Raw genomic sequence first — 23,333 nt, 5'->3', positions numbered from 1 at the left:
CATGACAAAAAGGAAATCAGACACACGTGTAAAACATTTATTACTGAAATAGAATTAAAATTACATTTGTTTAAAAATCAACAAAACTTGTAAGCAAAATATGCAGATCTGACACAAAGCTTCAGAAGCAAGCATAAACCACATCTCACGTTGACTACCTACCAAACCTAAATTTATTTCTTAAACTGAATTCAACTTTAAATATTTAAATTGTACCGTATTCTGGACCCTATCATATTGGTTTTGTACATGTCTTACAAATGCAAGACTTGTCTGAAATAACATGACTTGTTGAGGTATTTTAAACGCCTTTGGCAAGTTACATCTCACTGAAACTGTATTGCATCATCTTAAATTACTGGTATTCCTCCATTTGCTTAAAGACCTACATGCTGGGAAGTTTTAAAAATATATTTCTGTCAGAAATGTCCGACTTATATGTTGTTGACATATCATGCAAAGGTATCAGGCAGCCGTTTTTTTCTTAAATCTTTTAGTTTTTGTTTCATAGAGAGATCGTTAATGCTCTATTTTGTTTTTATTTAATGTTGGCTTTTTCATTTATAAAACAAATATTAAAGCATTTATTATATCAAGATAAATTATTTTGAAATAAATGTTTTCTGGAAGTTGTTAGGCAAATCTGCATGTGCACTTACATTATATGATATTAGTAACTTGTATAAACAGCATGCAATATAAATGCAATCAAAAACATATTTCATAGGTCATGTTACATTTTTTGATACAACAATATGTTTATGGTGTTCAAAGATTGACATCCAAACATACTGGTAGTCAAACACCTACTGAGGATGACACTCAGAGTAGAAAAAAACATGAATGAAGAAATCATCAATTTACTTGTTAATGTAACTGGGCTAAAATTTATAGGAGTCTATGTAATAGCTCATTCCCACTGAAAATATCAGTCTACGTAGATAAACCCAACTCATAAGGACTCTCACTGAATGCAATCAGATTAACACACTTCCTCTTGTTTCCAACATACTTGTATCACCAGCTTTTCAGTATTCTACTCAATGCCAAGTGGAGGCATGTCAATCGACTTATGTGATTACATTCAGCAACAGTTCCCACAGAGTTTGATCAATCTACTAGACAGATGGTTTTATTGGGGATGAGCCCTAAGCTAAGTCCTGTTTTCAACTTCAGCACTACTGTCAAGTATGCCCCTGTATTTGTTATTTATTAGTCATCTCAAACTGGATACTGTTCATCATGTAGAACCACTTTTGGTACCCAAGTGATCATCTCTTGGATTTCAAGTGTTTGATGTTGGCGTTCTTCCTTCATGAATTTCCTTGACAGTTTTGGGGAGTGAAGTACTGGGGACTCAAAGGGAGGAGAGTGAACAGTGGCTTTCTGACGGACATTTAATGGTGGTTTAAACTGTGGCTGGTTCGAAAATTGACCTTCCAGGGGTTTGTTCATGGGAACAGATTCAGGTGATGGTTTGTTCTCTTGTTGACTGTGGTGGATTCTGGTTTCGCTTCTACTTCTTGGAGTTTCCATAGGTTTTGGTGCAGCAATGGGGCCACCTAAGGTTTGTCTCCTCCAGGGCGCCCTCTTACCTGTGATAGAGGTGTTCCTTACTGGTGAAACAGCTGGAGTCCGTATGTCATAAACACCTGACTGTTTCTTCTGTGATATCTGGTTATCAGTTGGTGTCAACATTTCAGCAGGGCTGCTCAGAGTTTGGCTTCTTTGATATGACTTCTGCTTAGGGGTCCCCGGATCTTTCTGATTTGGTGCCCCCAAAGCACTGAAAGAACTCGGTTTGTAAGTTCTTGGTGGAAGCCTTGGCTTTTGTCTGGGTGGTGTTGCCTTGGTTTCTGCTGCCATTTGAGCACTTGGTAAAGTAGTGCCTAGTCTAGGCAAAGGGGGTTTTGGTGGTAGAGCAGGGGGTAGTTTATCAGCTTTTTGGTCCACTGAAACATTTGCTTCTGAGGTTGCTGTTTCAGCTGGAGAAGCTCTCTCCCATTGTTCCTGTGAAGGCTGATCTTGAACCATGTATGTGACACATGGTACAGCTCTGTGCTTTGTCATGAGTGGGTCTTGCTCTGCAGTGGTAAGTTCTGTATCCTCTGAAGCATGTGGTGGATGGGATGGCAAATGCCTTGAAGGTGCCACAGTACCATTAGCTGAGGGCACCTGGACCCCAAATGCTACATCATCAGTGCCTATGGTGGACAGCATCTTCTGGAGGTCATCTAGAGCTTTTCTACGGTCCTTGGTGGCATTATCAGGCTCACTGGGACCACATTTGGCAGGTTCTGTTGCTCTCGACTCGGGGCTAGCCTCAGTAGGTTTTGGCGACCTACTCGGTTCTGGGGAAACCCTGGGATATCTCCCTAACTTGGCCTTAAAAGTTGGCATTTCTTTGAATGATATTCTGCTCATGTCTTGAACACTGCTAGTTGTGGAGACTTGTGGCTGTGATGGGTAATGATGACCCTGGGTACTGCTATCATCCAGTGATATGTCATGTGTTCCTTCATGACTACTAGTATCACTTGTATTTTTCTTGTAGGCCTCAATGTCCTTCAGCATCATAGTGAGCCTCTGCAGTCTTTCAAGGTCTTTAGAATGTGACTCTGGCATATCATGAAGCTTTTTTCTTGCAAAAGAAGACGTCGTACTGGAAGGGCCTGATGGTGAGGAGCTGGCTGCAGATTGTTGGCCTTGCTCTGTATGGTGTTCAAGTGAAGAGGATTGTGCAGGGCTTCTTTCTTGCAAATCTTGGTGATCAGGGGATACTAACAAAGATTCCTTGGTATGACCATCCATCTCACCCAATGACCCTCTGCCTTTGGAAGAGCCACTACTGAAAGAATCCATTGATTCTGAATCAGAGAGCAATTGGTTGATGTTTAGTCTTTGGCTTCTCGCTAAAGGTTGTTGCTTGGGGGACTCCAAGCGTTGAGTGACGTTTTTCAACTTGCTGATGCATTTTGTCAGTTCACCATTGTAAGTTTGCATATCTGTCCCCACGCACTTGTCAGCTTTCCTGTGTTTCTTCAGTGCAGTTTGAGTGGATACTGACTGAGTTATCAAGTGATTACTTTTGTCCAAATCTCTGAGTTTCTCAGCTGACACGGGTAAAGTTCCAGTTCCTACAGAACGATTCTGAATAAATTTCTTAGAGGTATAAGGAATTACATTTTCCTTGTCATCTCTTTCCTCGTATGAAGGATATACAAACCCACTGGGAAATACGAGTGGGTCTGTCATTGTACTGTTTTCCACCATTTGTTTCTTTTTCACACTTGCTGTAAATTGTGCTGTCTGACCGCCCTTTCCTCTCGTCAAAACAAGCGACTTGGAGACGTCTTTATCAACTTTCATCACAAAACTTAACTTGTCTGTTGGAGACCCAATAGGTGACGTTTGCTGATCTACTTGGAATAAAACATCAGTGGACGTGCTCTTTTCTGATTTCCCAATGTCCAGAGTTGATGGGGGGTCTGGGCGTCTGTGCACATGTTGTACTTTCCCCTGCTCAGGAGAGGAGACTTTGTTTGGATCAAACATGGCCACTTTGGACGAAACTGATGCCAATAACGAAATTTCTTCCAAACTGTCCTCTCTGGTAAGGGAAATGTCATCATTGGAGTAGATGAACTTGATTGGACTTGATGCTTTATCCTCCCTTCCCTCCAAACCATTGGTCTGGGTGTATTCATTGCTTGTATTCATTTCGCTGTCACATGTAGTACTCTTGCTTTTTGTTCTTACTCTGGCCGATGTAGCCTTGTCACTAAAGGATGGCTTTTCGTGCTCACCAATATCTTTTTGGAACCCATTGACCATGGCCTTTATTTCTTTGGCCATTAATAATTCTGCTTCGGGATCTGTGATTATTTCATCGGTGTTGCTTTCCTTGTCAAATGTCTCAGGCAAGTCTGTGCCTGTTTGTTTGCTAGGCATGGGTATGGTGAAAGCGTCTGACTCCTTGTCGATGAAAGATGTCTGTCTTGTTAGGGTTGACCTGTCAGCAGTAACAATAGGGCGGGTGGCAGTGGACATATCACTTTGAATAGTAGGCGGTGTCCCAACATTTTTATTGTGCATCTCTATAGTAGCTTCACATCCCTTGTCAGATGTTGAAACTACAATTTCTTGTGTTTGAGAATATATGGAAGCAGTATATACGGTGCTATCCCCTTGTCCAAAGTCAACCACTGATATTGTAGACCCAACATTCTTGTCCACATAATTATTTTTGTCAGTCAAAACCCCAACTTCCGCAGTTTGTAAGACATCCATTTCGGTTGTAGAATTGGCAGTTAGTGGTCTCATTGAGCAGACGATAGATTTATCTACCATACGAAATCTTCGTGTATTTGTACCCTTGGACGTTGCTATCACATTGTTTGACCCCGTACCAAAATCTGAGTATTGAGGTCGAGTTGTAGTAGTTGTTGCATCTTTACATTCAATGACGCCATCACCGCATCCATTGTCAACGATAATAACATTAGTGGAAGTCTCTTTGTGCGCAAGATCTTTCTCTTTCGTTCCAATTTTACAATGTTTCATATGAGGAAAGGCTCGTATGGCTTTGTCGGCGTAAGTCCTATGTTCCATACCCGTTTGCTTGTCACAGCTTTCTGTTGTTTCTGTTCCGGTAAACTTTTCACTGAACATTATTTCAGAACCACACGATTTATCAGTTAATTCTGCATGCTCAGTTGCAGTACCCGTGTCTACAACAACTGCTTTATATGCGTCAGTTGCCATATCACTAATACCAACAGCTTCAGTACACGTAACTCCGTCCGCTGTATCCACCATTGCCTCCGTATGTTTATCATGAGATGTAACGTGACCATCACCAACCATTGTATCCCGAGTAGCAACTTGGACATAGGTCGCCTTATTCGCCACAGACACGGGGAAAGAGTCGGACGCGGCGTCCTTGGTGCTAATCTTTGTCATTGTGCTTATACTTGCCACGTCAAGGTGCGTTGAGTACGTCTCTGAAGATTTCTCCGCGCGGGTAATATGAGGAGTTGCTGTGGAGACGTCGGCTGTAGTTGCACGTTCAGTTATTGTGCTGCCGTCTTTGACTTTGATCACGGTATCAGTACCAAAATGGCGCAGCTCGGGAGCCGTTGTTGCAGTGCTGGCATCTTTCGGCCGAAGATCCATACCCGTTTCCTTGTCTGAGTAAAATAGTGGTGTCCATGTGGCACAATCCTGGCTTAAAACACACGCGTCACCAACACCGCTATCAGAAAGCATTACAAATGTATGTGTCTCTTTATCATGACTTTCTTTTACAGGCATAAATGTCTCTGCGTCTTTGGTGGCAGCGGCAACCAACGTACCGGTTTCAACGGTAGAAACAGTTGGTGTTTGACACAGCTTATCAATACCGGTTAATATGTCTGTCGCTGTGGCTTTTGTATAACACACTGGTGGCGCCGTAAATGTTAGAGCGTCTTTTGTCTCCAGTGTGGGCGTGGCAGTGGCGCTGTCAGTTGTTTTGGCGTTCACTGTTGCCACTGACGTATCTTGTGTAAAGACTGATGCGTCTCCAACTGAGGAATCGGTTGTAAAAATTAACACCGAGTCTCCTACACCGATATCAACGCAACATGTACCAACAGTTTCCGTGCTACTGTCAGACATCGAAATGTTCGTACCTGTCGCTTTGTCTACTGGAGCACCCATTGCCGTCTCCGTTGCGATTTCACGGCTTGCGACTTCTGTAGAAGTCCCTTGATCGGAGACTGGAGGTTTATCAGGCGGTATTTCCGCCGACACGGCCTGATCTACCATAACTATCTTTGGCATTGCGATGCCAGTTTCAACAGTGTGTACGCGAGTGGTGCCGCATTTTCTGTGAACCCTTGGTGGCTTAGGCGTCATCACAGCCTTTTCTGATAGTGAAAGTTTATCTGTAGACGTTTCCTTGTTTTCTACGGAAGGAGATGTCATTGTACATACGTCAGCGCCAACTGTCTCTTGATCAAATCCTGGCAGAATATCCATCAGTGTGCCTTTATCCGACGTTGCCGCCCTCGGTGGCCATGGCAAGTCATCCGTAGAAACGCCGGCAACAGCAGTTCTTAACGGAGGCATAGAGATACCGACTTCAATCAGTTGTCGCTGTATCGTACCAACTTTTTTGTTTGTCACCGAACATGTGGTTGTCATGCTATTCTGATCTTTCTGTTCGCCGCGGTAAGCGTCCACGTATTTATCAGTACACTCTACGGGTGTGGTCCCCGTCCCAACTTCAATTGTCTCCGGCAGCGACACCATATCTGTAAAAGCGTCAACTGTCTCCTTAGCCCCAGCGTCCCATGTTTCAACCGGATCTGTCATCGTTTTCTGATGACAAGATGAAGGGATAATTGACACATTTTTATCTTCCGTCTCTGGTCTCGACTCGGTCTGAGCGTCTTTTGTTTTAATCTTAGCTGTTGACATCCATGCGTCCACTGTGACGACGGCCGTTGAGGTAGATTGATCGCTGTGTTCTACGATCTCAGTACACGTTGTCTTTTCATGCGACGCGGTGCGTTCGGTATTCGTTTCCTTATGAGAAACGCGGGAAAGGGAACGATCGCGATTGCGTCTGTCCCGCCTCTCTTGCCCTCTCTCTAAGAATTCCTCCGTCTGGATTCGCTTGTGTCTGAAGTCGGGCTCGTCGGTCACGACGCCGTAGCTGCGGACTATGGCCTGGGCGGTCATCGTACCCGTGGTATACGTGAACGGCAATTCCGGCGCTGTTGCCTGGTCTTTCTGCCGTCTGCGTAGCGTCTGGGTGTGAATATCATGGGATAGCACCTCAATCATGCTACTTCCCATGGAGGTTTCTTGTTCACTGTTGGTTATTATTGGCGTCTGGGTGTCTACCGTGACTCCTTTAGGAAGCAGCGCCATTCTCCCCTCGGCTAATTCTGTTTCGTCGCAGTCTGTGGAAAGATGGCCAAGAGATACGCAGCCTGGGATAAAAGAGATGTGCTTTTTTGCATTAGCAGGCGGTGTTCTGACGCCAGATCTCAGTAGAGACTCGAGTTTTTGTTGTATATCATTTTTCATCAGTAGCATTTCGATGTTTTGGTTTTGTATGAGGATTTCTGTTAGATTGCACGTGCTTTGCAAGCCGTTGAGGTTATCTTGCAACATGTTTCGCTTCTGCAGAAATTCCAGGAGTTCTGCGCCGTACATATCGTTCAATTGATTTATAAGCTGATTCTCACTTGCGCGAACACGAGATACAAAAATCTCTGTCATTTCCCTTATCGCTTTTTCTGCCTCACTTTTGTTGTTATCGCAATCGTCTATGAAGTCCAACTGAGATTTGATTTGTTCGATGCGAACTTTGCTTGACTGCACCAAAGTTTGTAAAGAATCTCGATAGCGCTGCATGCCTTCGTTGAATGACGACACCTCGTGGCCCTTGTGTTCTTGAAATGCGCAGACGACACATATACATTTCTGACAAGGCTCGCAGTAAAAGCGAATCTGGAAAATCAAAATGATTTAGAGAAGACTTAATAAAAAAAGCAAGTAGCATTCATATACTGATACTCTGCCATTCACTAAATAAACTTAGTTAAATAAACAAAAGTAAAACGAACAAATAATGATTGAAACATCAACATACTTATTCAAACATGTCCAAGAGAAGAATATTTATACGTATGTTCCAATGGTTTTCAGTCCTCAGTCAAACGTAAATGTCTAAAGAAATTTTTGCATTAGAATTGTAAATAAGAAACATATAATTTAATTCAGCAGTTGATTTAAGCCCTACAAATTTGATATATACTACATTATTCGGAAATATGACCCTGTACTTAAATAGTTTTTAGGATACATGCAGCGTATACTATACTTATTAGTAACGTTTGTGCAACAAAAACTAATATTTCAAAAAGCGAATAATCGTGAACCTTCTAAGGCAGCTATTAAAAAGTCAAAACAAAGATTGCAAAATCACAAAGCGTTCTAAATTGATATAAGGAGATAAAGCACGGATTTGTTTCCTTGATAAAACTGATTAGGGTTAAACACTTTAAAGTAACAGTTAAGGATAAACAGTTCGTGTTTTAGTAACTTCTGGTTGTATAGACTACAGAAACTTCTGAGTTTTTTTTAATGCATTCAAACCTGGGCTGCCTCAATCGTCTAGAAATGGTTACAGCAATTTTGTTATTTCCAGGCGATTGCTTACGACTGACATTATAAAAAACTTACTCAACTGTCCCAATTTTAACAACAGTCAGAACAATATATTATAACTACAAATGTTATGTCATGGATAAAATTACGAATTCGTTATTATGTCCAAAGTTATATTTAACTGCAATAATTTACTACTCTCTGATCACAGGGTACCGCTGGTAGCCTTTTTCAAAATTATTGTAACGACCTATTTACTTTAATCATGTCAACTATTTAATAGGCCCCTGCTATCAGAGGATAGTAATTTTCAAACAATTAAAAATGTTACCAAAAGCACTCGAATTTCTCAACTGACCTGTTCCTCTGGATGACTCTGACACTGAATGTCCTTCTCCACCTCTACATCACACAGGCTGTGGTGGGCCGTCACCTTAGTCCGGGTATGGAGATCTACGCAGGACTTACACAGGAGTTTCGAACACTCAAGACACTTGGACGCAGCCTCGTTGTTTTTAGAATGCAGATTGTGGCATATATCACAGAGGGGTACAGCACTGGGCTTCCTTCTGTTGACAATCTCGGTGAGGTTGGAGACAAGGAAGTTGTCCGGCAGTTTCCGGACTCCTCCGTTCGGTATGTCTGTTCGTTTTCGGCACAACGGGCACGAGACATTTCTCATGTAAGACGCGTAGCGGTACGACGTCCGCTCCATTTGGGCGTCCATATGTTTCTCTATGCAGTCAGAACAAAATACATGAAGACAGTCCAGCGTCTTTGGCTGCTTGTATGGTTCCAAGCATATTTTGCAGACCAAAAATTGGTCGCTTATTTCTTTCGTGAGCTGGGACGCCATTTCGCCGGATGGAATTTATAAGCCACTGTAGTGGTGTTGTCCTAGGTATGAGTACTTGAGGCCGGATTTACCGTAAATATTTAAATTAAATATGTACAGAATACAATTACGGCTCCGTCACAGGACTCTTCCAATACCGATATCCCTGCTTAAACTTCATTTCATGTGGACACTCCTTCGTTCTTAAACATAATCCCAGCTTTCCTGTTTGGAATCAACAAACACGAGTAGAGAGAGCCGTCCTCGCTTGAGCATATAGGCTTTTCTGGCCTCTTTAAACTTGTTTACCTGACCCAACAGGTGAAATAAGAGATCGACTGGGATAGAAATTGAAAAAAATGTTATATTATCTAACTGTTAGTGTTCACGCGCAGCGCGAGTATTTAGCAACGCAATAGTTTTGTACGAGTGATGAGTTCATTTCTTCGGGTAAATAAATCCGTTGTACGTAGAAAATGCGTCTTTCCCTTCCAAGTTACCTGGCGCCGAGAGTGATTTTGATTGGCGATGAAAAGGAATGATTCCACGTGCAAGAATGTAGCCTTCAGTCGTCTAGATAACAACTGTTGATTTGTTTCCACGTTAATAATAACTCTCTACGGCAATATAGCAAAGTTCCCAGGAATTATCTTAATATCCATTCCAGCGAAAAACGAGGTATGCGTAATTTTCACGCGTGATTGATTTTTTGCACTCACATAGCTCTTATGCAAGACGCCGAAATATGCGGCAAGAGACAGTTTAACTTCTCATCTTACGGGGCTTACGTCTCCAGTAAATCTGATGTTCATTCTTTAAGGCACAACTTGAGGTAACTTTCCGTGTTATTTCACGCCGGCGCCCAGCAAGTGGTCTTACAGAGAACATCAAAAGCTAAACCGCGTTTGGCAGCTATATCCATGATTCTCTCTTAAAATGTTTCCGCTTCAGTGCAAGACGCCAGCACAGGTGTGGTTTTGGTCTGAAATTTCTCCTGTTACAAGGATCAGTTAGAATAAGGATCTCTTTGGCGATAAAAGGTCTTTTAGGTAACGCGAGATGAGGCGTCTTCAAACGTAATTGGTTGTTTTCGAGGTAAAGTTGTGTATATTCTTGGGCGGTGGGTGACTCGGGGCCAGTTGGTCTGAAAAAAAAAAACATAAATTAATAAAAAGTGGCCACTATCTGCCATCTACAAGGGCCCATAAGCTATCCTTTATGTAAAGTACATAAGAATAACATTCTCTAACATGTGATTTATTTACGCTTGTTCATAAATCAAAGCACGCTAGTAAGAAACCTTCAATCCAATTAAAGATAAAGATATAACATATATGGCATCTCAGCGGTGCCCTTTTAGTTTCCATTCTTCCTTCTTCCTTATAAAAAAATAAAAAAATTTATATTTCATGACAAATAATCTTACTTTGGGAGTGCACATGCAGTTTTTTATTTTAGAGGAACGGCATCTGAGCCCAAGAAGGATGTGAATAAGTCTAATAATATTTTTTTCTATTTTCTATCTGGAAAATTGTTATGTCTCCCAGTGGGTGAGGGAGGGGGCAGTGAATGTTACCGCGTTCCACTTCATGTCGGCTCTTGTTTGCTAAGACGAAAAACCTCATCAAAACGTTCTTTAAAAATTGCAGGAAAGTATAACAGTCAACAAACCATAACAACCACCTAGAAGCAACCTTTAACGCTCCAACGGTTAAAACAGCTCGGCCCAAGAAAAACAACAAGGAATTAATGTAATGATAGCTAGGGCTCTCTGCCTAGTATATAATGCCAAACCCAAACCACCTACACGCGTTTTAAGCAAATCCAAATTATGGTGTTTTTATTTCGTTTCAGTTTCCTTTTTCTTCACTGGCTTCAATGAGACTTTTTACAAGGAGCAGATCCTTTACAAATTTTCAGATAAATCCATTCCTTTACGTTGTTTACTTGTGAAATTTTGTGGGGATTTGCCTCCTCTGAACACTGCATGGAAAAGGAGAGAGAGAGAGAGAGAGAGAGAGAGAGAGAGAGAGAGAGAGTCTACGTGTTTATGACTTATGTATATCAAGGTATACTACCATAAGCAACAAAGAAGTGCAATATCCCTGCAAGTCCTTTTCCGCGCTCTGTCCTTCCTAGTTAGAACAAATTCAACAGGCATGGTTCCAAAGTTGACGCTGAAGCCATACCTGCAATGATGAGTCATGATGCAAACTTCGAAACGAATCCTCTAAAATTAACAGACTCGCTCATTTACTTCAATGTTTACAACAAAGATCTGTACTTAGGTCTATCATTTGGCTTCTCTGGTATTTCTCGATCAAAAGTCGGTGAAAAAAAAGCCTCCCCCTAACACCCCTTACGTCAGTGCCGTGTGTTCCCCTGCATATTCCGTGATTACAACACTGTAGGTAATGTGGCACTGGGCTATGTAATCAAGTGGGAGCCGAGGCCGAAAAACGTGTGCCAATCTATCTCTGGCACTCTCAACATTGCGCACTCGGATGTGTCATTAAGATGCCAGCGCGTAATTTGCTGAAAAATTTGCAAAGCAAAGGGTATTATGCTCGTTGCCAAGTTTACACAGGAAATAAAACGGTGTTTTGTTTTTTTTCGCCAGAGAGCAAAAATGTCAACACTGGGCTGAGGTTCCTTTTTGGAGGGTATTGATGATATGCCAAGTAGTATTTTTTTTAACTTCGCAACTAAATTAACCCCTATTTCTAAGTTCTTTACCAATAAATTTATTTATTACCAAATTACTTTGGTCTATCGAGTGTCTGGACCAGCTCATTGTTTCCGCGGCACCCGCTCTCACCCCTAAGCCCTACCCCCCTCACCCCCACCCACCCTTACCCCCCCTCACCCCCCACCCACCTCTACCCCCTCACCCCCATCCACCCCCACCCCCTCCATTCAAACGGCCATCTCAGGTCATCTCAGGAATCATTTTCAGGATGAATTACTACTTCATTTGTTTTGATACGGAATAAGAACGAAAGAAACTTCCTGAGCCGCAGCACTCTTCAAACCACACTTCAAGCCAAAACATCAAAGAAATATGGGACTTACCATCAAGTTCTGTTCCTTTGGTGAGAGTTCGCTGTGAGGAGAATCTTCATGGCAGTGCACGGGGTTCAGTATCTAAACAACAGGTAAAAAGAGATACTAAGACACACTGAGTCATTTTATGGGATTTAAAAATAACACTGGAAATGGTTCATTGAAACAGCTGCTTCTCAGTATACGCTAGACTCTGTATGCAACCCATCTTTCTTGGGCTAATATGAAATAAATGTCTGTTGAATCATGAGCTATTAATCCCCCAAATCAAAATCTATCATTTCACATAATTAACAAATGAATAACTGAAGCACAAACAGGCGTGTTTTCTTACCCTCTCTGGCTGTTTGGGCCTCTTAGTTCCACTGAATTGAGCACATATTCTTCGACGTTTGCACTTTCATTTAACAATAAAAGCGAGGGGATGTATGTATATAAATATTTATCTTTGCACGCAACGTATCGTATGCTCACACTCTCGACTCAAACACGAGGTATGTGGTGGGGTATGATAATAAGCCAGCCATGAGGAAATTTGATCAACCACTTAGTAAACCTGTACATGATCTGCTCAGCGACCTTTTCCTTTGACAGGGTGTCAGTGAATCCAAATGTCACACGAAGTGTGAAACGGAAAGATGTGTCACACTGCCCACTTCAATAAAAGTTTAAGTTTCAGATAAATCTCGAAAATTGTTTTCTGTGTTTCTAAAGCCTATATTTAAAGCGCTTGGTGTTAAAACCACTTAAACTCCATCTAAAGGTGCATGTACTCTTTTCTTGAGGAGTTCATCCAAAGTTCAAGATCTGATGAGTAGCTGAACGCCTCAATCGATAATCGTAAAGACAGCTTTCCAATCACACCTTTAGACCGTTTTAATCACTTCGACTGCCGTTCAATCACACCTACTGTCCAAATTACTTTAATGAAACCCTTCCATTTTCCAGAAAGACCATAACTTTAATTGAATGACATTGTTTTACTCTCACTTTTCTTGGCTGTGTGCTCGTGTGACTGCTGTGTGTGTGTGTGTGTGTGTGTTTGTGTATGTGTGTGTGAGATATGTGAGTGTGTGTGGGGGGGGTATGTTTGTGTGTGTGGGGGGTATGTGAGTGTGTGAGAGAAAACAATGGGAAAAGCAGGAGAAAGAGAGAAAGAGGGAAAGAGAGGGAGATATGATGAATTTCATCTTCATTAAAGACCGGATATAATGGCAAGAACAAGATGAAACAAAAAAAAAAAAAAAAAAAAGGAAACTTACCTGATCTTCAGTCGCTCTTCATTAGCAAGATGTCCTCATGCAGCGAAGGTGTCTATCAAGCTTCACATGTATATTTCGACATCACAGACTATATCTCACTATCACAGACTTGGCCGCTAAGCAGTCCAACAGTTCGTCAGGAACAAGCTGTAATTTCAATAGCCTATGGTCAGCCTTGGCCCGTGTTGTTTTTCTGCGGTATTACTGACACTGAAGCACTTACCTGGACTCGGCTATGCATTTCCCCGCCAACTAACAGTAAAGGGCAAACATTCAGACTATTATAAGCGGTGTATCAAATGCTTACTTAGCTCTCGGCCTCTTGATTCTGCAATCTAGACGGATATACAGAGCTCTTGCAAGCTATCTCAGTGCTAGTTCAGTCCGTAGCTTGCTTGCGGCAATACAAGTGTCTAATATATCATCGTTATGTTACCGTACCAACGTCTAAATCAACGTTGTTTATTAAAATTGGGTCTATCTTCATCAGGCATCTTCCACGAAAATTGTTTTCGGGGGCTGAGTGACTCAGAGCGTTCATCCGAGGCATGGCCGCGGCACTGCGTCAGATTCCATACATCGATTTGAGGAGGCGCGCGCGGACCTGGAGAACGACAAGAATCATCGCGTTTTCTGTTTTATACGTACACAGTATGTTATCCAACCCAATGACGTGAAATGTTATTTATCCTGATAATGTGGAACTTTGACCAACATATTTTTGATTTCGTTTTATCAGAATTCAAGGGAAAAATCAAAAGTGTTTAATTTTGTAGCAGATGCGGTCCACCTGGTGTGGTAGGCCTACATGTGGCTACCATATTCATAATTATTGCCAATAATAATTTGTAAATATTATCACAGAAAACTGTGGTTAACACCAATCGTTCGTGAATGGGCCTCCTAATCGGTACCCTACCCAACTACTGTATCATAGGTGTTGTTTGGAATCTCTTTATCTATGATACTTATTTATCTATTATACATCTCTTTAATACTTAGAAACGGGATCCCCTGAGAAATTCCCAGACCCTAACGTAACTGACTCAGCATCATCAGAAGATTATCTTTTATAAGATAAGTCGGTGTTTATTGGAAACTAGCTTAATAAATAACCACAGAGAATAATTAGGGTACAAGTCTAGATGTGTGGCCCGTAGACTGCTTCATGTGTTCTGGCTAAATGATTTTGCAAAATTGTATATCTTGGATTAAAAATAGTATATAATGTTTCAGTGAACTATAGTTGCACCACATAAAAGAGAAATTCGTTTTTCCCTAATTGCCTGTGATAAGTCATCCTCTAAAAATAAAATTAAAAAGGGCAAGTAAAGGTCATGGGAAGAGAAAATTATGATACTTTGCTGCAATATATTCAATAACAAATTTCATCCGCTTAATTTTCATCACTCCCGATCCACCTGCGTTATATTGGACATTGCGAACACCTGTCGTGAGGCAGCGAGTTAAGGCGTTAAAGTCAGGTATAAATAAAACGCCGAAGGAAATGAGAAGTGACGCGTTAGACGTAAATGCCCTAATATCTGTACCAGAACTGACAAAGTGATGATTGCTCTATAGCGCTCAGAGCATCTTCTGATAACGGCGATGAACTGAAACGATGAGTTGGGATTGTTATTTGGTTACAGGATTGACCGTGAATAGAGGCTAGGCTTCGAATGCTTGTGTGATCCTTTCAAACACAATAAATAAATAAATAAGTAAATAAATAAATAAATAAATAAATAAATAAATGACGTCTCTTAATTAATTCTCGCCCGCCGATCCCACACACAAATTTGCCCTTTTAAATGCGTTCCAGAAAAACTGCCATTATAATAAACAGGATCTCAGAATTAGAAAAAATAACAACTTCATTTCAAATTTCTTAAATTCACCCGAGTTTCACGGGTAACCACGCAAACGAAACGGCCAATATAAAGATACCATAAGTGCCACAGCGGGAACAGCCAGCATGAACGTTACATCGGTGGTCATTAATGACACTTTTCTCTTAGCAACGTCGCCATATTGAAAAACGCTGCAGCCCACCTGCCAGAATCAACCGCAGAGATCAAACTTAGAAATGCCTGAAAATATTGTACAGGAACCACCTAAACTGGTTCAGGTATGCAAAGACAGGTCTTATTCATATGCAGTTAGAGCTCGTTTTTGATAGTAATGCAGGATAGATGTACTACGGTCTACCTGTAGTAGAAACTTGCAGTGATATACGTGCCACCTGCTCTGCGGGGAAAACTACAACACGGAAAAAAGTCCATCACCATAAATGAACGAATGAGTCAGAAAACATGGGGTGTTAAGACCTATGGCAACATCATGCTTCTAAGGAAATTACTTACTTCATCATTTGATTTGATGCAAATTTGTGAATAATTTACCGTGTGTCTACATTTGGTCTTTTTGGACTCATCTTGCATACTAGCATATGTATGATGGGTCCAAGATATAAATTTCTTATAAACGCTAACTTTGACGTTAGTGTCATTAGATGTGCTTTCTGATAATTATATTGTTTATTTCACTTTTAGCCCAGGGAACATAAGGCGAAGGTGCTAGTATGGTAAGCTTAACTTTTTGTATCAGAAACTATTGGGTAGTTTGTAAGTGTCAAGCACAAAATAATGATGTTTTTAATGTTGTTAATCACTAATTTTTAGTGTCGCATTTTTTGGTAGCAAAAGTTGCATATTAATATTTTGAGCTTTTTAAAGCCAGATTTTCTCAAATTTATTAATCACATTTTTGAGGGGGAGATTTTAAAAAGCTGATAGCTACATAAAGGCACAACATGTGAAAATTTCACTATATTTTTTATGCCAGGGCTGATCTAACGGTAGCAGACATGGATAGTCTGGAGGAAGCTTCCACAGTGGATGATATAAAGAAGTAAGCACCTTGGATTTCAATCTAAATTTTGATTTAGTCATATCTTGAAAGTTTTCAGCAAAATTGTTTTCACACAGCCTAGCTACTGCATACTGAAACAATATAAATTGCCATTTCTAGTTCATAATATGAATCATATTCAGTATTGTAGAAATCACAGTAAATCCGTCGTTGATTTTCAGCATCTTGAGAACAACAGCCAGCCTGAATACAAATGGTGATGACACACTGAAGACTGATATCTTGTTAGATCTCTACTACTACACCATACAGTTTGCAAGAGACAATAACTTTACAAAAGAACAGACATCAGCATTTTTCTCCATTGTGAAGAGAGTTCATGATGTTGCCACAGGTGAGTTAATCTTTATTTAATATTTATCACATTTCACATATATTATTATGAAATGTAAAATACTACTCTATCATACTGTAGTAGCATAACAGATTGTTTTTTAACAGAGAATTGTGTTTAAGCTGGCTTGGGCCCAAAACGTGTCACTATGAAAGCAACACTGCTGAACCTAGGTCATACTTCTACTTACTGTTGGAGCTGTTATCATAAGGATCCTGTATCAGCTTTGAAATATTTCTCACTTTTTTGATACACTGAATATGTGGCACTCACTGGTACATTCTGTTCTTTCATGTCACCAGAAACTCCCTTTGGAAATGTGGAACAATGTTTCAAGCTGTTCAAGGACCTCATTCTGTGCCATGCTGTAAAGGTAAGCTGTGCCATTTTATAAACATTCATAGATCATTTGAATATGAATCAGTCACACCTGAATCAGTTGCATCTTTCAAAATTATTATAACTTTAGCTATTGCTTACATTTCTTGCTTAACATACTCATTTCTTATAGTTTAGCAGACAATGTCCCAAACTTTATTTCTTAAGGAATATAAAATAGAAAGTTGTAAATCACATCATTTCAATTCACAATTTTGTAATTTCAGAGGCCTCCTTTCAGTATTGACCTGTTTTCTCCTGATGAGTTGCGGAAAGTGACAGATTATGTCATCCACACATACTTCAGACATTATAAGCTTTACAAGTATGCCTTCACACCCATGGTAAGTTTAATAACATAATATTTAATGTTTCACATTATAAATATATATATAGAGTAAAATGTTTGTTCATTAATACTTTCTCTGGTAATAGCCTTTTTTTTGAGCGTGCAGTGTCATTAACAAAAACTTGTTAAACAAATATAAAATGTGCTTTTACTGACTGTCATGTTATAGTAATGTGACCCCTCATTTTCCAGGTGCGACTTGATTTATCAATGAATTACATAGGAGTTCCAGTCACATCTCCAGCGCCATCTGAAGGTATTGGCACCCATAAATAGTGGTTACTATCAATATTAGCTTTGTGTCAATTAAATGTATACTACTTTGTGGGAATTTTTTTTTTTTTACAATATATGCAGTTGTTTAAATGGTAGATTAGGCTTAAAGATTCGGTGGGCAGTAGACACAGATCAACATTAATTTTTGTTTAAAACTATATATTGATATGACAGTTATCATCTTATCTTATACATGAATACAATGAAAAGAACTCATTTTACAGCTGGGGAGGACGTAGCAGTGGAGACAGAACCTGCTGATGGGACAGAGGGGGAGGCACAAGATGCTGAACAAGCTCCAGAACCTCAAGAAGAACAGCCACAGACAGGTATAACATGATACTGCTTACACATGGACTTATGTGTGCTTCTAAACTTAAAAAAAATTCTCTGGGTCCATCCCAATGAAGTTTTACATAGATCAGTCCAACTCCATGGGAACTTTTGTTGAATGCAATCAGATTTACATGCCTCCTTGTTTTCTAACGTACTTGTATAATCACCAGACTTTCTATATTCCACACAACACCAGGAGGATTTGTATTAGTCTGTTCCAGTTGCAGATCAGTAGAAGTGATGAATGTTTTAGCTAATTTTTCTTGCTGAATTTCAGAAGAATCCGAGTCTGCTAAAGAACTGCGCTCCATGATCCAGGCCCATTTAACAGAGGAGATGAACAAATTAAGACTTTCTATGGAAGAACAGATAAAAGTCACGGATGAGGCATTGAACAAAAAACTTTCTGCACTAGAAGGAAATGCTGCTGGCAAGGGTGGGCGAGCATCTAGTAAGGGGAAAAAGAAATAAATGTCTGCAGGTCATTGCACAACTCTGAACAATGTTGGCTATTAATAGCCAATTTCAAATTACACACTCCATGAGAGCATGTTTTCTAGAGGGGATAAACAATACCAAGGGCTGTTAATGTAATGGCATCCAAACAATGGAGCGATAAGTTGAAGGAGTAGGACAATTAAAAACTTTACAAGATTCATTTTTATCAAGCAATGAATGTATATATGTACATAAATTAAAATATAATATTGATAATACATATTTGCAGAATTGTTGTTGTAACATTGCTCAGGTTGTAAGCTAAAACTAACCTTGTTTTTTTTCACAAATGCCTAGACTAGACACAAACAAAACTTTCGTTAAATATTTGTATTAAACATAAACAGTTGTAAAACTGTTCTTTGACATAAACTGAACAGTTAATTTTACATCATTTGTATGACTATGGTCTTATTAAGGGCACTTATTGACCATGAAAGTGAAGAAAAAGGTTAAAAGTCTCCTCCAGTATCTTTGACAGATCTAATCACACTCTTGGTGAACAACATACTGGCAATGCTAGCCAGTTACCATCTTCTTAGTTTCCAAATTATAGTGAAGTATCCATGAAGGTTGGCAAATCATAACAAATCAACCTGTTATTTGTGGAGGAAAGGAGGCAACCACCCTAGCTCATCAACACTGTAGCAGACATACTGAAGTTGTCATCCTTTTGGTCATGAATGATTTTAAAAATTTTCAAGGACCTGTATTAAATTGTGTTCAGGCATTCCAAGTGATTAGAAACAATTTTTAAAGCTGCCATTTTGAATTTACAGTCTGTTTGGAAAAAAGTTCATTGTTCCAGCAAAATTTCTTGTAACTGCCAAATCTGATTTTAGATTTTAGCACATCTGCTGCAACCAATGGCTGAACTAAACATCCTAGTGCCCACCATCTCCTGTCAACATCAATAATACTAGAAGTCAATCTCCATTCTGTCAATCCTCCTTTAAGGTACAATGCTCTTGGTAATTGTCTTCCTTAAAGGGCACCAGAATATATCAGGCATATCCATTCTGTAAGCTGCCATGGGGGCTAACATTACTTTTTTCCTGTTCATTGTGTATCTATTTTCCTTTTCTTACCACAAGGTTGTGACTCATCTTGTAAATGTGTATGTGTGGGTAGTGTTACAGGATCTGTAATTTGTACATCCCTTATTCCTCCTGTCTGGAATTGCAAAATTATGGATGTTGTATTAAAAATTATACGCATTAAACATTCTATCAAGGCCAAGGAAAAGAAACAATTTTTATCTAGTATGATGATATAAAGAACTTAATATGTAATTTCATATATATCTTTCTATCACGTTACTTATCAAAGATATTAATATCCAGTTTCATCAAACGGACAAATGTGAGAAAGAAATTCTGAATAACTGAGATCCAAATGTCCCATAACATATTTGATCTAAACATGTTAGGTGTTTCTATTCAGTACTTTAAAACATGCGACAGATGTGTCATATTAAAAACAAAACATCCCAGACATATCTCACTGTGACTTGATATGGTATCGTGTCCTCCTTCCTGTAGGGCGACTTGTATAATTTGGCCCATCTCTGGCTGTTTTCCCAGTACAGGACCACCCTGACTGTACTGGCATGCCCCCAGCTCTCACCCAGGGCCGGAATCAGGTACGACTGTCCTTGTTGGTCAACACTGAAACGGGTGGTCATCTGGTTGGTCAGCACCACCTGGAATTGTGGGATGATTCTCAAATATCCTGGGATAGATGGTTTTAATGTAATAAATTGGTAAACTGTAAAAAGGAACACTGGTGTACATTTCTGCAAATTTCAGTTAATTTGAATTTAAAACAAGGCAGCAAAGCTGTCAAATGTACAGACAAAAAGCAGAAAATAAGCTGTAAAAACACTGGTATACATTTCCATATTTTTTGTTAGTTTGAATTTAAAAAGAACAAGAATTGCACAATGTACTAGAGTAATATTAAACAAACATGTTAGCTAGCATTATTTAGAATCATTGCTGCACATAATATGAACTTCTTAGGCTAAAACTGATAAAACATTTTGTTTGAAAAAAGCTTAGACAAGGTCATAGGCTAATGGAAACAGGTCATAAATTATTGCAGACAGGTCACTTACAGCTAAAGTGTGTTCATTTGCCAACCGAATGAAACTCTGAGACATTCCATTAAGTAGCCTGGTTCTTAGAGCAAGATCGTCAAAGTCATGCCGGAAATGAAAAGCTATGCTGTCTACAATTATGAGCTTGACCTAAAATAAAGAAAAGAAAGGAAAGTTTCACATGTATAAGTTCTAATGATCTTGGATCCATAATGCACACAAGGAGTCCAAGTATAGTTCTATTTCTTACAAGTTTCTCATATATCTTGGAGGGTTTTGATATATGTCTCTCAGCACTGATGATGTCTATTATAAAATCTGACGTGCTACAGTATGTGTATTTTTTACTGTAAATGTGCTGTACCATGCCCAAGTAATTTTTACAAGATTAACAGCTGCAATCATGCAAGCTAATAAAAGGAATATACAAGGAGACTTCACATATAATATTAATAATATGGTCTTATATGAGTTACACCTGCGAGTGTTCCTTTAAAAATTCTGGAAGAAGATGCACTGTGGCAATGAGCTCTACATAATTATGGCATCTGTAGTAATGGATTCCTTTTAATATGGACTCCACAGAAAAAGTCTTCAAGGCTCCAACTTGTTCTGGAAAGAAAGTCACAGGATTTATCATACCATTGCATTTATCAAAATTTATACTATTTTAGATTAGTGTTGGTACATGAGGATACATTTTTCTTGGGTTTGTAATACTGAAACTGTTAGAATGAAAATTGTTCATGTCATTAGAAATATCTAAAGGAAGTTGCTGTGCTTTCTTTCTCACCTGCACTATTCTCTGCTGCTGCAATGTGCTGGCAGTGTTCGACTGTAGCCTTGGCAACATCTATTAGTCTGTCTACTATAAAGCTTCCCTCTGTGTCTATATAAACCGCCTCTCCCCCTAGACCCCCAAAACACTCTGGAATCTGTACATCAACTGAGAGTTGAAAACTACAGAAATAAAACAATAATAATTATAAATAAAATAAATAAATAAATAAATAAAAGTATAAAATATAAAAAATTGAAATACACAAATATATCTTATTAAAAAAGTCTGTCTTTCCCATATTATAGTGATCAAAATGCTTCAGGGACATTTTATTCCTAAAATTATCATTAATAAAAATCCTGTGTTCAGGTTGAAACAAAATAAGCAGGTGTCCTTTTCAAATATTAAATCTCTTAATAATTAACATTAGGACACGAGGGGCAGTGTAATTAAAAATTGTGGCATACTGGGCACATCAAACAATAAGGTAAGTCCAGACTAGACTACCACATGTATACTATTGAGAGAGTTTCATTGCTCATCCAGGATTGAGATGTCACTATATAGAAAAATATAAATATAATACTGGATTTATGATATTATGCAGCAACGATCCATCATTGCAACTGATACCACGAATCTTCAATGAGGATATGTTTTCCCTTCCCTGACATTTAAGACCCATTCACAATGAAACTATTGATCTAAGGAGATCAATCCAACTCATTGGGTACTGTCCCTGAATGCACACCATCTCAAATATTGATTCAAAATTTAATGTATTTTTAATATGGATTCCACAGAAAAATTCTTCAAGGCTTCAACTTGTTCTGGAAAGAAAGTCAGAAAATTAAAAATTTACATATGTTAATAATGTTAATCTGCTTGGTCATATGGATAATGGACATACACATAAGGTACAAAGTAATACCTCATCTGTGTTTTCCCAATACCAGGTGCCCCACAGAACTCGGTTGTCTTGGTCAGTGGGACCCCGCCCCCCAACATGTCATCTAGCCTCTCTGAGAATGTGATAATGTACTGCTGCAGGCTCTCATCTCTCAGCATATCTAATGCTGTTCGTGCTTGAGAGCAACTGGATGAATGTCCACTGCCAGGTTTTGTTGAGGAATGGTTCTCAATAGTCTGAAGAATATCCAGGGCTGCTTCTTTGGATATTGATAACTCTGAAAGAAATGCCACAGGGGAAGCATTAAATTAAAAGAGATAGTTTAGTTGTCAGTACTTAAAAAAGATACTGATAATCTGGGCCCTGTTACTCGAAAGCATTATGCATTGCAATCGAGAGCAAGCATCTCGATTCCACAACTCGCCCATACAATACATTTTAGCTGCTATGTGATACTGCTTTTTTGCCATACGCGATGCTTTCGAGTTACGGGGGCCTGGTCTGATCTAATGGAGCTGAGATTTTATTACTGTGCCCCTGCAGGGACAACGTGTGGGGAGGCGTGTGAGAGGTGGACATGCCATTACAGGTAAGAGCAGTCTTCCTTTCATGTAAGGTCTACCATATTTGAGCCTGGGACCAGTTGATACTCGGTTCTTTTATTTTGAATGGCCCGAATTCTCCAAATTTAAAGTAAAAATATGAACAATGATATTATGAATAGCATTTCAATTTTCAATAGTTTTCTCACTGAATAAAATATCATGCATCAAATGATCAATGTGAGTGCATGTGTGTGTGTGTGAGTGTGTGTGTATGTGTTTATGTACAAAAACGATATTAGTTAATACGTTAGATTATATCTTTGAGAGGATTAGTTTCTTCAAAAATATGCCACCTTTACTAAGTTCCACTGGTCTGACATCTTTTATGTCACCCACTGTGATAAAGCCAGCAGCAACAAGCTTTGAGCGATAGATCGGCGGCAGGGGAAAACTGCTAAGTTCCCTCTCCTTGTTTTCCATGTCTCAAACAGATAAATGTGGGTCACACTCGAAATTCGCGCAAGTCTTTTCGCGCACAATGACGTCACGGAAATTGCATAGTTAATTTACTCAT

The 23,333-nt window shown here is 39.5% G+C and overlaps 3 protein-coding genes across 8 annotated transcripts; 1 reads left to right on the top strand and 2 right to left on the bottom strand.

Annotated features, from left to right (window-relative positions):
- Positions 1 to 23: 23 nt before the first annotated feature.
- LOC106153509 (uncharacterized) lies at positions 24 to 13,930 on the bottom strand. 6 transcript variants are annotated; one of them, XM_086999673.1, is made up of 5 exons: positions 13,631 to 13,930; positions 12,071 to 12,142; positions 11,077 to 11,187; positions 8,522 to 10,142; positions 24 to 7,503 (listed from the first exon to the last, which is right to left on the bottom strand). In XM_086999673.1, the coding sequence occupies exons 4-5, from the start codon at positions 9,017 to 9,019 to the stop codon at positions 1,222 to 1,224; spliced, it is 6,780 nt and encodes a 2,259-aa protein (XP_086855799.1). In that variant the 5' UTR covers positions 9,020 to 10,142; positions 11,077 to 11,187; positions 12,071 to 12,142; positions 13,631 to 13,930; the 3' UTR covers positions 24 to 1,221. The 6 variants fall into 6 exon arrangements, with proteins under 6 accessions (XP_086855799.1, XP_086855801.1, XP_086855796.1 ...); XM_086999675.1 differs by lacking the exon at positions 13,631 to 13,930 and adding an exon at positions 13,324 to 13,482; XM_086999670.1 differs by lacking the exon at positions 11,077 to 11,187.
- LOC106154909 (cilia- and flagella-associated protein 119) lies at positions 12,138 to 18,643 on the top strand. The gene is made up of 10 exons (XM_013529464.2): positions 12,138 to 12,153; positions 15,342 to 15,451; positions 15,876 to 15,907; positions 16,168 to 16,233; positions 16,416 to 16,588; positions 16,891 to 16,961; positions 17,194 to 17,310; positions 17,508 to 17,571; positions 17,816 to 17,920; positions 18,205 to 18,643. The coding sequence occupies exons 2-10, from the start codon at positions 15,410 to 15,412 to the stop codon at positions 18,396 to 18,398; spliced, it is 864 nt and encodes a 287-aa protein (XP_013384918.2). The 5' UTR covers positions 12,138 to 12,153; positions 15,342 to 15,409; the 3' UTR covers positions 18,399 to 18,643.
- Positions 18,570 to 23,302, bottom strand: LOC106153511 (DNA repair protein RAD51 homolog 3-like). The gene is made up of 7 exons (XM_013527478.3): positions 23,113 to 23,302; positions 22,236 to 22,491; positions 21,317 to 21,483; positions 21,002 to 21,135; positions 20,542 to 20,673; positions 19,930 to 20,127; positions 18,570 to 19,598 (listed from the first exon to the last, which is right to left on the bottom strand). Exons 1-7 carry the CDS (start codon positions 23,237 to 23,239, stop codon positions 19,485 to 19,487), a joined length of 1,128 nt encoding a protein of 375 aa, XP_013382932.2. The 5' UTR covers positions 23,240 to 23,302; the 3' UTR covers positions 18,570 to 19,484.
- Between the last annotated feature and the right edge of the window lie 31 nt (positions 23,303 to 23,333).

Source organism: Lingula anatina, chromosome 1 (assembly GCF_051362555.1).
Source record: "Lingula anatina isolate TDL-2025a chromosome 1, LinAna3.0, whole genome shotgun sequence".
In the NCBI taxonomy this organism is placed as follows: domain Eukaryota; kingdom Metazoa; phylum Brachiopoda; class Lingulata; order Lingulida; family Lingulidae; genus Lingula; species Lingula anatina.
Note: the sequence above shows the minus strand (reverse complement) of the source record. Positions and strands in the feature narration are given on the sequence as shown.